Below are 14,909 nucleotides of genomic sequence, written 5' to 3' on the forward strand. Positions count from 1 at the left end.
ATGAAACTCTTTGGAATTTCTTTGTCCTTTCCTGTTGGGAATTTATTGTCAGAACTGTCCCGTTTGGGATTTATGGTGCTAACAGTTCTTGTCTGGGGTTTCACATAGGGGTCACCTCTTGATGCCCCTGGCAGTCCTACTATTTCAGGTAAGGCTAGGGGTGGAATTTTCCTGAGAGCCAGAAGGGAGAGGGTGGTCAGTGGTCCATGGGAGCAGCATGGAGTTCTGAGAACAAAGCAGATTCCCATCACTATTGGGGTTTGAATTTCACACACTAGCAAAGGTGAAATTTTAACCACAGCTTGGGCCTGTGGTTTCTTGTCACCGTCACATTCTTTGCTCTGCTGCTTTTGTGCATCTCCATCCAATCTTTGCTGGAGACTCCAAGAATCTGGGATCTTCAACACCTGTAACACGGACGATAGCAGAATTCTGAGTGACTATCTAGAGCAGAAGTTTCACCTCACTTTAGGAAAGCTGTGAGGAGGTCTCCAGGTAGCCAGATGTATATAGGAGAGCCAAACAGAGATGTGCTCCAATCATCCTAAAGCCAGTGTATGGAGGTGCTGCTTCAGGTGAAAATGGCATCGTTCCCCTTAGTTCCTTGTCGTGTTCCAGCAGGCATGTCAGCTAGCCTTCAACCAACATGCTTGCTTCTCACTACAAACTTGTCCTAGGTAAGGAGAGCCCATCAGCACATGGAATATGGTGAAGAGAAGGTGGTGGTGTTCGGTCCATCCTTTCAAGCTTTGACTACCCCACATGGCTGTGGGGTTCCTTCCGGTGGTCAGCAGTCCTAGGCCTAGGTGAACTGTTGTTGGCTGGTGAATATTCTAGAGGCTGCAACCTCACTGTGAGCAAGTCCTCAGTGGGTCAGGCCACCGTGGGAGACTCACCGGTACACACAGGTCTAGACAGCAGGGCCTGGACGACACGGCCAGACCAGGCCCGGCCCAGGCGGCACCAGGCTCGGAGCAGGCCACTCTAGAGCCGCACCCAGGCCCACACCAGTCTGCACCAGGCTCAGAACAGGGCACTCACCTGGCCGCACTAGGCTGCAGCGGGCCCCAGGCCCCTCCGCGGCCGGTGGACCGGCTCTAGGCCTCAGCTCCGTGCGGAGCCAGGCCTTCATCAGTCCCACCAGGAAGGCTCACTTCCGGGAGAAGGCGCCTGCCCGGAACAGCCCGCGGCCTCCACAGCAGTGGTACGGCGGGGGCGGAGCTCCTCAGCCCGAGCCGGACACCGCCCGTGGAGTCGCCGCGTGGTGACGTCACGACGCCCGGAGCGCGCCCGCCCCGCCCCGCCGCCAATCGCCAGTGGGCGCTGGCGAGCCGCGTCTCCTCGGCAACCAGGCCCCGCCCCGCCGCCCCTTTAACCTTTAGGGCGCGCGGCTCGGCTCCGCGCTCGCCCCTTCCCCGCCCCTTCCCTCTGCGCGGTGGCCCGCCCGACCGGAAGCGAAGATGGCGGCGACGGCGGCGGCCGGGGCGGCCTCGGCCGAACTGGTGACCGGCTGGTGTATATTCGGCCTCTTGCTGCTGGTAGGGCGGGCGGGGGGCGGGCAGCGAGGGCCCGGGACCCCACAACCCGGGGACTCCACGACCCGGGGACCGCGGCCGCCCCGCCCTCAGCAGGCCCGGACGGCGGCTTCCTGGGCCGGGTGATGCGGGGACCGGCGGGCTTCCTGCTCAGACCTGCGTGCCCGGGGCGGGGTCGGGGGCAGGGGCGGAGCCGAGGGAGGGAGGGGGTGGAGGGGTGGGGGTGGGGTGAGGGGACGAGAGGGCGGGGGTGGGGGTGAGGGTGGGGTGAGGGGACGGGAGGGCGGGGGGGGGGGTGGGAGCGGGAGGGGGGGAGATGAGGGGACAGGGCCGGGGTGAGAGCGGGGTGAGAGGCTGGGGCCGGCTTTTGACCCCCCCCACCCTTGCACTCCGCCCCCGGGGCTGCATCTGGCCTTGTTGACATACTCCAGTCCGCCTGCCCTGTCCCACCCTCCCACCTCCCCTCTGCCACCCTCCCCTCCACATCCTGTCCTCCCCAGGCCCTGCCCTACATCCCTCCCCTCTCTCCTCCCCTCCCCTGGCGTTGGAGTCAGTCTTCTGGGCACCATTCTATCCTGATGACTGCTGTTCGGACTTCCAGGTTAAGTTCCTTCCCTGCCTTTCCCTGCAAGGATCACCTCCGTGTAGGCCTTGGATCAGGATCCTGTGGGTCACCTCCGTGTAGGCCGTGGGTCAGGACCCCGTGGTTCACCTTGGTGTTGACCACGTCCGTGCGGCCACATCGATGTAGGGCCAAGTCCGTGTAGGGTGCTGCCCTTATTGGGCCAAGGGCAGTGTCAAGGTTTGCTAACGCCTGTGACCTCCGGTGTCTTTGTCCAGCCATCTTGTGTTTGGTGTTTATTGTTTTTATTTTTTTTACGTTTTTAAAATTATGCTTAAGTGGTTCATTAACATCTGACCATACTGGCCCAGAGTGGCCCGACCGTTATTGTCCTACCCAAAATTAAAACTTGTGAAACACTTTTTGTACCTCTGCCTGTCCTCGGGACTCATTTCCTCAGTTTCTTCATGCCATCCTACTAGTATCCAGTGTTTTCTTGTTTTACAAAGTGAATACAAATAGAACAAACAAAAGTCTTCTGTCTGAGCCTGGCACCAGTGGCTCACCCCTGTAATCTACATACTCAGAAGGCTGAGATCTAGTCATGGCTCAAACCCAGCCCAGAGAAGGAAAGTCTGGGAGACTCTTACCTCCAGTTAAACTGCACAAAGCTGAAAGTGGAGCCGTGGCTCAAGTGGTAGGGTGCCATCCTTAAGGGAGGTGAAGAGACTTGAGGACACCTGGGTCCTGAGTTCAAGCCCTGGTACTGGTGCAAGAACAACCTTGTAGTTTATCAGATTCCCCACATGTTTGTTTTTAGCATGTTTTGTTAGTAATTTTTTTTATAAGTAGAGGCTGTATAAAAAACAGTAAGAATTGAAAATTTAAGGAAGGGCTCCTCATGCTACTTTCTCCAGTTTCTCTACACTGCACGTTGCTTTACTCATGTCTTGAGGAACTGGAAACCATAGAAGTTGATGGTGGGCTCCAGAGCTGTCCGGTTCTGTACTTGGATACTATGCTGCCTTTTCCAGTCCATCAGATTCAGTTTATTTAGGATAAAAAAGTAAGCGTGTAACCAGTCGTAAGACTTAGTGGACCGTCTTGCCAGTGATTAATGAATATGATTGTATGATACAGAAGTTTTGCTGTAAGTTGTACCAGGATACGCATGAAACAACACAGGGTTTTAAAGAAGGCCAGAAAATAGATGGGAATACTAAAATTCTTGAAACATGTATTTTAGATATTGAAAGCCAAAATAGGGATTTTATAACTGGAATAGGACTTCTGAGAGTTGAGAAGAATGTTGAAAGAGAGTTGACGTTGGCTTTGAACAATTGAAAAAGGGGGAGTTTTGTTAGCAAAATTATACCAGAAATAGATGAAATGAGACAGAATTTAGGACTGAGAAATTTAGATGTGGGAATGGGAAGAATTAATAACAAAGTCATTGTTTAAATCTGTGCGAATCTTAATTCCTGGTCTACTGGAACAGAGCTGGATTCTCCTGTCTGGTTTTTCATTCAGTATTTTAATTTTATTTTAGTGTTTGTATGTGTGTACTTTGTGTCTGCACAGCTGCTGAGACTTGAGTCCAGGGTCTTGCATTGTCACTTAGCGTTTTTACTCTGTACTGGTGCTCCACTATTTGTCACAACCCCACTTCTGGCTTTTTGGTGGTAAATTGGAAGTAAAAGTCTCTTGGACTTCTCTGTCTGTCTGGTTTTTAACTGTGATCCTCAACTCTCTCCAAAGTAGCTATGATTACAGGCTAGCCATCACTGCCCAGCTTTCAGTCAGCTTTTGGGGATAAGTTATTTTGGTTGAAATATCTGAAGAAAATCCAATTTCCATGGTCCGTGGTTGCAGTTGAAGAGTGTTGTGGATAGTGTTGGGTGTTCTTTGTTAATACACTAAAACCCAGAAGCTTCTTAAAGGTTGGCTGCAAAATGGAATAAAAAACAAAACACAAAAAAACAATCAGTAAGCCTTTCATTCTAAAAAAGCTATTCTTCTGGGCACCAGTTGCTTTGGCTACTGTCACTACAGTTTTGGAAAAGTTGTGAGCTTGACAACTTTTCAGTAGATTAGTTGAGCATGGTATTTTGCTATTTTGTAATGAAAAATATTGGAAGATGTATCTAGCTAACAGAACAAGTGCTTTCCACATGGCCATCAGGATGTGTTTCAAAGAATCATTCATGGGCAAAAGAGCCACTCCAAAGAAAGCTGGACTAATAGCCTTTTGTGTGTACGTGTCTGGGTTTGTGTGTGTGTGTGTGTGTGTACATGTGTGTACTAGGGCTTGAACTCAGGGCCTGTGTGCTGCTCCTTCGTGTTTTCGCTCAAAGTAATGAATGCTGTTTAGCTTGAAGCATTAGTTTTGTTTGTTTGATAAAAACCTTGTTAGTCTGAATAACTTTTTTCACACCAGAATCATGCTGCTTGTGAAAAAGGGATGCTTTGTCTTTGCACTGTGAGGATGAGGGCTGTCCAGTGGCTGCATTAAGCCAGTGGAAGGCAGCAGGACGCTTTATATCGTCTCAGTGTTTTAAAAACATGGTTTGGGTCAGAGTTTAATAAAAAAAATTATTTTTTACTGTTTTCATCATGCCTAGACCAATTAAAGCACAACTTTAAAAAATTTTTCCTGTCCTTTGAGATGTTACTTCATCAGACATTTAGTTACCATCATTGTAATTTGTTTGCAGTTACTATGGCCACCGACCATACTAAGAACTCCATCTCTTATTTAATCCTTAGAACTTGTCATGAAAACTCGTATTCTCATCCGTCTTACAGAGAAGGACATTGGGTTACTTTAGGGTATGATTTCTGTTGTTAGCTACAATATAACCACACAAAGAAAAAGGTCTTTGATATTCTTAAAACCAAAGGTCTACATCTCCAGCATAACTTCTGCTGACATTAGCTCCCTTTCAACTCTGGAAAAGCGCAAATCTCTCATTCTCATAACCCAACAATAAAGTATGCTCCACACTTGGTGAAGTACTGCTAAGGCCCAGGTCCCAGTGAATTCCAAACATTTCAGGAATATTTAAAATGCTTCTGAATTTATTTTAAAGAAGACATATTAAGTGTTTATAAATAACCTTTTGTAGAAGAAAAAGACACTTTGCCAAAAGAACAAAATCAGTAAACACTTGAGCCAGAATTTTAGCATATCTTTTTATTTTTGTTTTGCTCCATCATCCAAATTCTAGAGTCTTAAATCTCTCTCCCTCCCTCCCTTCCTTCTCCCTCCTTTTCTCTCTCTCTCTTCCTCCCTCCCTCTCGTCCTCTTTCCCTCATCCTCCATCCCTTCCTGTCTCCCTCTCTCCCTCTCTTTTCCTCCCTGTCTCCCTTTCTCTTTTGTGCTAGTATTATGGCTTGAATTTGGCCTAGGTGCTGTCTTTTAGCTTTTTTATACTCAAGACTGGTGTTACTACTTGAGCCACACCTTCACTTCTAGCTTTTTGGTGGTTAATTGTATATGAGTCTCCTGGACTTTTCTTTTATATATATATATATAATATATATATACAATAATATACATATATATGTATATTATTGTAATAATACTGTACAGGGGGGTTACAATTACATGAGTAAGGTAATGAGTACATTTCCTATCTAGCAGTGTTACCTCCTCCTTTGTTTTTCCCTTACTATATCCCTTCCCTCCTCACTTCCCCAACTCCTCCCTCCCCCCTCAAAGTTGTGAAGTTCATTTTCAACATAGTGTCTTGTACATCTCATTGTTAAATGGCTCAACCTGTATCCTTATTTCAGCATGTTGTTATTTCCCTTCCCCTCCCCAAATTAGGAAAATGGATATTCAAGATGCAGGACACTGGAATCAAATACAGTGAAAACAGAGTTATGCTATGGGGGAAGAACATACAAAAGAAAAAAATCACATTGTACATTAAAAACAATAGCAAGAAAGATAAAACCTCTTGTGTCCTTTTCTTGGGGTTCATTTCACTTAGCATCATCTTATATGGTCATATGTGCATAGTTTTTGACCTTTTCTGCTTGTCCGAGACATATACTGGTTATTGCAAATAAGGGAAACCATGGGACCTATGTTTCTTTGGGCCTGGCTTACTTCACAATGTAATTTTTTCCAAGTCTTTGCATTTCCTAACAAATGGGTGGTGCCATTCTTTTCTCCTGGACTTTTCTAACCAGGTTGGCTTTGAACTGTGATCAAATCTCAACCTCCATAATAGCTAGGGTTATAGGTGTGAGCCCCCAGCATCTGGCTTATAAAGCTGTTCCCACTTCCTCTTTTCTGAAAAGACATCAGCATGAAGGGTGAAGGAATGACAGAAGTCTGCTTGGATGGATTTCAGATGACTTAGGCCACATGAAAGATGAAGCCGACTCAGTCAGGTTGATAGAAGTACAAATGACACTGAGAAGGACCAACCTTCTAGGGCTGGTAACAGGCAGTGGTGTCTGGGGCTGGGGACAGAGGGCTTACTTACAAGGAGACAAAACGGAATTTTTCAGGGTGGTGAGACCTTTCTTACATCTTGTTGTGAGGCTTCTGTGTTTTACTCCTTCCACTCAGGCTTGTGACTAGGCTCCCCAAATGGAGGGGTGAGTCCTGAGCAGGGAAGCGTAGGCCTCGGGTTGGATCAGCAGGCCTTGGGCTTGGCCCCTGTGGGCATCCTGGGCACTTGAAGCCCAGGTGCCTGGAGGAGTGTGGCTGAGGGACTGATTTGATGGGCAACGGGGCTGGAAGAAAGTAGAAACAGAGGAGAGGCTGAGAACCACTGACTCAGTGTCTGTCTGCAACACCTAACCCTGAGCACATTCCAGACCCCCCACAAGGGTGTGGGGCTCAGCAGCCTGTTTTAACAACCCTCCAGGAGGTGCTGATGGTCCCTTCAGTTAGAGGTTCATCAACATACTGTGCTCTGCTTAGGAGAGGCCTTGTGGCTGACTGCCTGGATGATTGGAGATGTCAGATTCATCACTTGTGGGTAGACTTAAAAAAAAAAAAACTGGAAAGCTTGTTACACAGATGGATATATTTTCACTCTTGTGTCCTTTAAAGTTTGAATTATGGTAATTGTACAGCAGTTCATTTGTAGATGGATGGTATTAAATTGTCCTAGCAGGGCAGAGTTAATTTCTAAGTTCCATTTAGTGATGCTTCACTAATGAGCTTAGGATAGAATAACTACTAGATAAATTCCTTTAGGTTGGAGAGAAGAGTGGGGGCTGGATTCAAAGCTTCTTCCCATTATAGTCCTGCATTATGATCCATGTGTGACTGTGTATGATTATACTGAGTTTGCAGAGAGTCTGTGTAACTGAGTACTGCTACAACAGTGAGTGCACAGGTGCACCTGCCTGGATGGTATTCAATTCATGGCAGAGGTTTGAGAATCTAGAATCTTAGCCATGGTTGTAATGGCTTCCAGGTAATGCTTGCATGTGGAAGAGACCTTCTTCCCACGGGTACCAGTGGCTCATGCCTATAATCCTAGCTACTTAGGAGGCTGAGATTTGAGGATTGAGGTTCAAAACCAGTCTGGGCAGAAAAACCCATGAGGTTGTTTTCTCCAGTTAACCAGCAAAAAGCTAGAAGTGGAGGTGTGTGGCTGAAGTGGTAGAGCCTGGGCCTTGAGTCCAAGCCCTGGTATTGATGCACACACACAAAATGTCCCATTGGAAACTTGCAAACAGTGAAATCAGTGTTAAGAGAGTACATAAAACAGTAACAGTCATTTCCTTTTGTTCTGTTTCAGGCTATTTTGGCATTTTGCTGGACTTACGTGCGTAAATACCAAAGTCAACGGGAAAGCGAAGTTGTTTCCACCATAACAGCAATTTTTTCCCTTGCAATTGCGCTGATCACATCGGCCCTTCTGCCCGTGGACATATTTTTGGTTTCTTACATGAAAAATCAAAATGGCACATTTAAGGTGAGTGTTACCATGCTGTTGGCCCTTTGTTTTTCCTTTCAAACTCTTAGCAATTATTTGATTTTAGTAGTCCAGTATTTTTTATCCTGTCTTGGGATCATTGAGCATCAAAATGTAAGCATAGAGTGGGAATGCAATGTGGGAGACCAGAAGCTGACTTAGCTGTTGCAAGAATTACCAATTCAACACCTCTGCAAGTTGTTAATTCGAGAGTGTGTGTGTATATGTTTGTGCTGTATGTGTGCCCATGTCCATACAGTGCTACCATAGTATTGCCTCATTATAATCAAATGCCTTCCAGAGCTCTCTTTTATCCCAAACCTCCTGTCCCTTGTTATCCAGCGGCTTCCAGTGAGTGTCCTTGTGCTGTCTTCAGACATAGACACCATATGTTTCGGTATTATTTATTCACCCTCCACAATTCTCATCTTCATCTCTTATCCTTCCTCCATTCACAAGCCATCCCACAAGTTAGTCATGTGTACACATATAAATTACCTCTCTCAAAATGGTCGTCTTCAGATCCATCCATTTTCCTGCAAAATACTTAATTCATTTTCTTTATGGATGAGTAATACCCCTGTGTCTCTCTGTGTGTGGATTTGTTGTTCAATAAGGGAGAATGATCATGGGAATTTGATTAGGTTACATACTATTTTTTTTTACCCATTCATTGATGGTTGGGCACTCTGGCTAATTCCACAGTTTGACTACTGTACACAGAGCTGTAATAGACATGGCATGCAGGTATTTCTCTTGCATATCGACTTACATTACTTTGGATAATGCCTAGAAGTGGTATGGCAAGATCCTAGGGGAGGCCTACTTTTAGCTTTTTGAGGACTCTCAGGACTGATTTCCATAGTGGGTTCGCTAGTTTACAGCCCCATCAGCAGTGTAAAAGGGTTCCTTTTCTTTCACATGTTCACAAAATTTGATGTTTGTTTTCTTTTTTTTTTTTCTTTTTTCTTTTTTTTGTCAATCGTGGGGCTTGAACTCTGGGCCTGGGCACTGTTCCTGTGCTCTTCAGCTCAAGGCAAGCTCTCTACCTCTTGAGCCACAGCACCACTTCTGGTTTTTTTGGGTTTATTGGAGATCAGAGTCTCACGGACTTTTCTGCCCGGGATGGCTTTGAACCGTGATCCTCAGATCTCAGCCTTCTGAGTAGCTAGGATTACAGGTGTGAGCCACCAGCTCCCGGCCTGTTTGTTTTCTTAATGATAACCATTCTGACTAGGTTGAGATGGAATTTAGTATCGATGTGCATTTTCTTTATGTTGAATATATCTTCTTATATTTCTTAACTGCTTGAACTTCTTCAAACTGTCCTATTGGGCATTTATTATTTGGATTATTTATTCTGTTGCTGTTTAACTTTTTGAGCTCTGTATGTTCTGGATGTTATTCTGTTATCCATTGACTAGCTGGTGATTTAATCCCATTCTGTGGGCTGTCTCTTGGCTCTGGTACTTGTTTCATTTATTATGCAGAGACTTTGATGCCATCCCATTTCCCAATATTTGCTCTCATTTCTGGGCAGTTGGAATTCTATGTAGAAAACAATTTACTTATACCTATATCTTTCAGAGTTTGTCCTGTGTTTTTTTCTTATAAAAGTTTCAAGGTTTAGACCTTGTATTAAGATCTTTGATTGGCACAAAAAACAAATTTTGTTTTTTAGAAAAGTGGGCGTGTTTCTATTTGTACTTCTATGTTTTTATTTCTACATTTATCTCCTTGTGTTTAATGGAAATTACTAACATTTAGTATACAACTTCAAGAACTTTGATCTTCTAGAGAACTGGGAATGGGGCGTAGGGAAGTTGTTTCTTTTGTTGTTGTTGTTTTTTGTGTTCATTTTTTGTGCCAGTCCTGGCACTTGAACTCAGGGTCACTTTGCTTCAAGCGTCATTGCTCAAGGTTGGTGTTCTACCACTTGAGTTACGCATAGCTTTCACTTCTGGCTTTTGGGTTGTTAATTGGAGATCAGAGGGACTTTCCTGCCTGTGCTGGCATCAAACTTTAATCCTCAGATATTAGCTTCTTGAGCAATTAGGATTATAGGCATTAGCATTTATCGCCTTGTGTTTAATAGGAATTGCTAAAGTTTGCCTACTTTACGAATGAGTAAAGTAAGAGATTTTTTTTTTCTGTTGGTTGTGGGGCTTGAACTCTGGGCTTGGGCGCTATCCTTCAGCTCTTCAGCTCAAGGCGAGTGCTCTACCACTTGAGCTACAGTGCCACTTCCAGTTTTCTAGTGTTTATTGGAGATAAGAGTCTCACGGACTTTTCTGCCCTTTTCTGCCAGGCTGGCTTTGAATCTCGATCCTTAGATCTCAGCCTCCTGAGTAGCTAGGATTATAGGCGTGAGCCACTGGTGCTCAGCTAAGAGATGTTTTTGAGAGATTAGAGTCCTTGAAAATGCAACGTCCTTTACTGGCAAAGGGGTTTAGGCTTACCCAATGAATATAGGTGACCATAAATAGGACTTTGGGCACTTTGAAAGAAGGAAGGTGCCTCACGTTTGGAAGGTCTGCTAATAGAAGTGGGTTTTAGATTTGATAATAAGTTGAAAGAGCTCCTGTGTTTTGGATCCAGATTCCTAGAGACACTAAGTGAGTGTTTCTCCACCAGTAACATTTGTGCTGGAGAATTCTTTGTTGTGGAGAGTCTCTTGTGCATTGAAGATGGCTTGGCAGTGCCTTGACCTCTGTTGACTAGATGTCTAGAGCTGTGGCGGCCTCCACTCTGGTTTGCAGACATGGCCAAATGCTCATGGGACAGAACAGAGGGCCTCTTGAAGGGGGCACTGGTCTATGGCGAGGGTGTGGTGAGGAGCAGTGTCAGTTGGAGGGAGAGGACTTTGAAAAGCCAGCTTGAAGGACAGAGTTAGGTATACAGTAGTTAGATATTCCTTTCCTCTGAAACACTCTAAATTTATTCATTCCTATTTTTATTGTTTTTTGATTGTCTCACATTCCTTTGTTTTTTAAATAATTGAAGTCTCTTGAGCCATACTTCCTCGTCTGGGTTTTTGCTGGTTAATTGGAGGTAAGAATCTTACAGACTTTCCTGCCTGAGCTGGCTTCGAACCACAATACAGTTCACAGATCTCAGCCACTTGAGTCAATAGGATTCCTGGCTTGAGCACCCAGCAGACTATGTGGTATTCTGTAAGTGCACAATAATATGTGTTAGCCTCTTTCCCTAGGACAATTAGATTGTCTCCAGCTTTTTAGAACAAAGTATGCTAAACAACTGAATACTGTTGGGTAAAGAGCTGTTAAGCAAAGTCTAGGTGAAGATTGGAGTTTACTGGGTAAGGCTCAACAAGCACTCAGGTTCATGTACACCTTATCATACATGAGATTGGTTCTCCTAAAGTATAGGAACTCCCTCCCTTCCCTCTCTCCCTCCTTCCCTCCCTCCCTCTTTCCCTTCCTTTTTGTGTGAGTACTAGGGTTTGAACTCAGGGCCTGAGTGCTGTCCCTGAGCTTTTCTACTCAAGGCTTTTGCTCTACCACTTGAGACACAGCTCCCCTTTGGGCATTTTGATGGTTAATTGGAGATAAAAGTCTCATAGACTTTCCTACCCTGTCTGTCTTCCAGCCTCCATGCTCAGATCTCAGCCTCCTGAACAGCTAGGATTACAGAAATGGGCCACAGCCACCAGGCTTATCACTGCCTTCTGTCACCCTTGCCAGTGTCCATAGCCCTCTTCTGGCTCTCAAGACCTTGTCGCACATGCTCTACCTTTCTTCCACCCCCTGTCCCACCCCCCCCCCCTCCGCCCAGTATCTCTAGTGAATGTGTGTTTAGCTTCTTGCTTGGGAGGCGTTGTCCTCTTCCTTACTGTCTTCTTTCTTTTCTCTGAGAATATCTTTTCTTCATTCAGGCTTCATTGTAGGTAATCTAGGAAATCATCTCTCATCTTCAGTCTGAGTTCAGTGCTGCAACAGAGTCTCCCTGTATAGTGTAGGCTGACTTCGAACTTGGAATCCTCCTACTTCAGCCTGCAGAGTACTGGGGTTACAGGAGTATGCTACACCTGGCAGCCTTTTGACTTTGTGTTTACACAGAACCGTGCATTATTCCAGCATGCACACACTGAAATATATCTGTTTCCTTGTATATCTCTCATTTTTTTAAATAAAAGAACCTTTTTTTGAGTTAATGATGGATTTTTGAGATGATAGCCCAGTCATTTATAAGAATTGGGGAAATGAGTGTAAAAATTAATATTTTTGTTCTTTCTGTCCTAGGACTGGGCGAATGCCAATGTCAGCAGACAGATTGAGGACACCGTGTTGTATGGTTACTATAGTAAGTATCTCTGTTTCATTTTCTACTTGGGCTCCTAATCAAACTGTAGACTAGAGCTAACTATAAACTTTTAATTTTGATCTAATATATGAAGTTATTATTGTCTGCATTTTTGTCTTACCTACACTATTTTAATTCACTGTGTTTCATTTACATTCTTTTTTCTATGTGTGTATGTGTGTGCTGGTACTGGGTCTTGAACTCAGGGCCTTGAACTCTTGTTTAGTTTGTTTTTCTTGACTGATGTTTTACTTACTGCTTGAGCTACAGCTTCACGTCTAGCTTTTTGGATGTTATTTGGAGATAAGAAAAGTCTCTCAGATTTTTGCCTAGGCTGGCTTCAAACTGCAATCCTAAAATCTGAGCCTCCTGAGAAGCTGGGATTACAGGTGTTAATTACCTGTGTCTGACTAGGTTCACTTCTTAACATTTCTTGATGGTTCAGTTGAGTTACTCTAAATCTTAACATCTCTTACTTGTTCTCTTGACTAATATCTTCATTTCTAGAATGTTTTCCTTTTGCTGTGCTGGTCCTGGGGCTTAAATTCAGGGCCTTAGCTCTTCAGCTCCAGGCCAGTGCTCTACCACTCGAACCACAGCTCCACAGGCCAAGAGTCTTATGGGATTTTGTACCTGGCTTTGAACTGCAATTCTCAAATCTCAGTCTCCTGAGTAGCTACAGGTGTGAGAGCCCTGGCACTTGGGTAGAATGTTGTCTTGACAGTGGTCGAGGTGACCTTGGGGAGTTTTTCCACCTCTGACTTTACTCTGCATGGCCACTTTCATCCAGTGCTCATGGACGTGGCTTCCACCTCTGTCTCTTGTCCTCCCTTTCCCAGCAGAGAATGACCCCCTAAATGTTCTTTCTTTTGAATAACTATAAAACCTATGATTTTTTAAAAATTTTTTTTATTACAGAGGGTTACAGTTACATGAGTGAGGTAATGAGTACACTTCCTCTTGAACATTGTTACCCCCTCCATAAAACCTATGATTTTACAACAATGTAAAAATGCAGGTTTAGGAAAGGGATGCTATTCTGTCATTAATAAATCAAGATGCCAGATAAGAAAGATTTCAGTAGGACATTAAAACAAATAATTTGAGTATTGGTTTTGAGTGTCTTTGGATTTCAGTTAGCTGTTGTCTGTCTAATCTTTGCCTTTTCTCTTTACTCAAAATGTATAGGAACTATGAAATTTGACTCCTTTGATATAGCTTTTAGAATTTAATATAGAATTTAATGTTTCTGATTTCTACATTTAACATAAAACAGAATTTTTAACTGTTGAAGTGGTTCTATGTTAAGTAGAATATTGCCTTTTCAGTATAAATTTGTTGGAATGATATAAACTACTTCTTTGAAAACGTTTTTGATGAAAATGTTTTTGGGGGAGGAAGTTCTGTTTTCCTCTGTCCCTGGGGCCAGGTGATCAGCCACTTTATGGTAGTTCAGTCCCTGCCCGAGAGCCACGTCTTACCATGAACCACTCTTGCAGTTGTGGCTGCCAGGCCTTGCAAACCAGAATTTCACTCCAGGAAGCCTTTTTCAGCTCAGTCATGGAGAGGAGAAACCCTGGAGAAAGGGATCTCAGGGTATATCTTCTTCATACCTCCCAAGGAAAGTGTGTGTCTTTGATCTTCTTCATACCTTCCAAGGAAAAGTGTGTGTCTTTGACTCTGTCCTTAACTATCACTTTAAATGGAAAGCAGTTAATCAATACAAACCGTAGGTGTCTTGGGGTTAGGACTTACTTCTCTGAGGATCTTTCATTATGGTGAAAAATATAATTACCTGCAGAAACTGGGCTAAAAAAACTTGGAAAAGCCAAATGATGAGTGTACTTCTTCATGCTCATGAAGTCAGAACAGATCTGAACTTGGATGATGGTGATGGTAATTCTCTGGTCAGGCCTTTGACCAGGACCCTGAAAGACTGTGCAGTTGCTAAAATAGTTGCCATCTCCAGGCCACTGTCTTCTGAGATGCTGGCTACGAATTGCCTGATGCATGTTTTTTGGGTCCTGAGAACTAAAATTCCAGAAACTGTGAAGCCCCAAAGTGCTCTTTTCATCCCTCACTTCTGTCAGGTTTTACAATGCATGCAGTCTTTTCTAATGGAGCAACATTTTCATTATTTAATCCTGCCAGGGCCCTGGTTCAAGGCTTATTTTTCATGAACCTCATTTCCCACTTTCTTTTGCATTTTTCACTTTTTACAGATGAAAGATTTGATCATCTTAAAACAGATCACTTTAATAAAGACCAGCAGATGGCCTCAAAGTACACTGTGTTCCCCCAGCTGGAGGCCAAGCCATGTGACAGCTGTGGTTCTGGGCAATTTACCTTTGCTGTGGGGTGGCTCAGCTTTGGTCCTGCAGGGCAGCCTCAGACTGGGTCCTATCATATACTCCTAGGAGATTGGGTCTCATTGGTGTGATAGACTGCATGGTGTGAGAAATGCACCGGCACACACAAACTCAAGTACAGCAAAAGGGAGACATAATGGTTAATGGTGGTTTACCAGCTGGGGTGTCTGGTGGG

General features: G+C 44.5%; 1 protein-coding gene across 1 annotated transcript in view; it reads left to right on the plus strand.

Moving 5' to 3' along the window:
- Window positions 1-1,347: 1,347 nt before the first annotated feature.
- Lmbrd1 (LMBR1 domain containing 1) overlaps window positions 1,348-14,909 on the plus strand; it is a 60,191-nt gene continuing 46,629 nt past the window's right edge. The window contains exons 1-3 of the mRNA XM_070010835.1: window positions 1,348-1,538; window positions 7,866-8,042; window positions 12,305-12,365. Of these exons, the coding sequence (XP_069866936.1) occupies window positions 1,461-1,538; window positions 7,866-8,042; window positions 12,305-12,365 (316 nt within the window). The 5' untranslated portion in view covers window positions 1,348-1,460. The remainder of the gene's footprint in view (window positions 1,539-7,865; window positions 8,043-12,304; window positions 12,366-14,909) is intronic.

Source organism: Dipodomys merriami, unplaced genomic scaffold (genome assembly GCF_024711535.1).
Source record: "Dipodomys merriami isolate MVZ:Mamm:240054 unplaced genomic scaffold, mDipMer1.0.p SCAF_8, whole genome shotgun sequence".
In the NCBI taxonomy this organism is placed as follows: Eukaryota; Metazoa; Chordata; class Mammalia; order Rodentia; family Heteromyidae; genus Dipodomys; species Dipodomys merriami.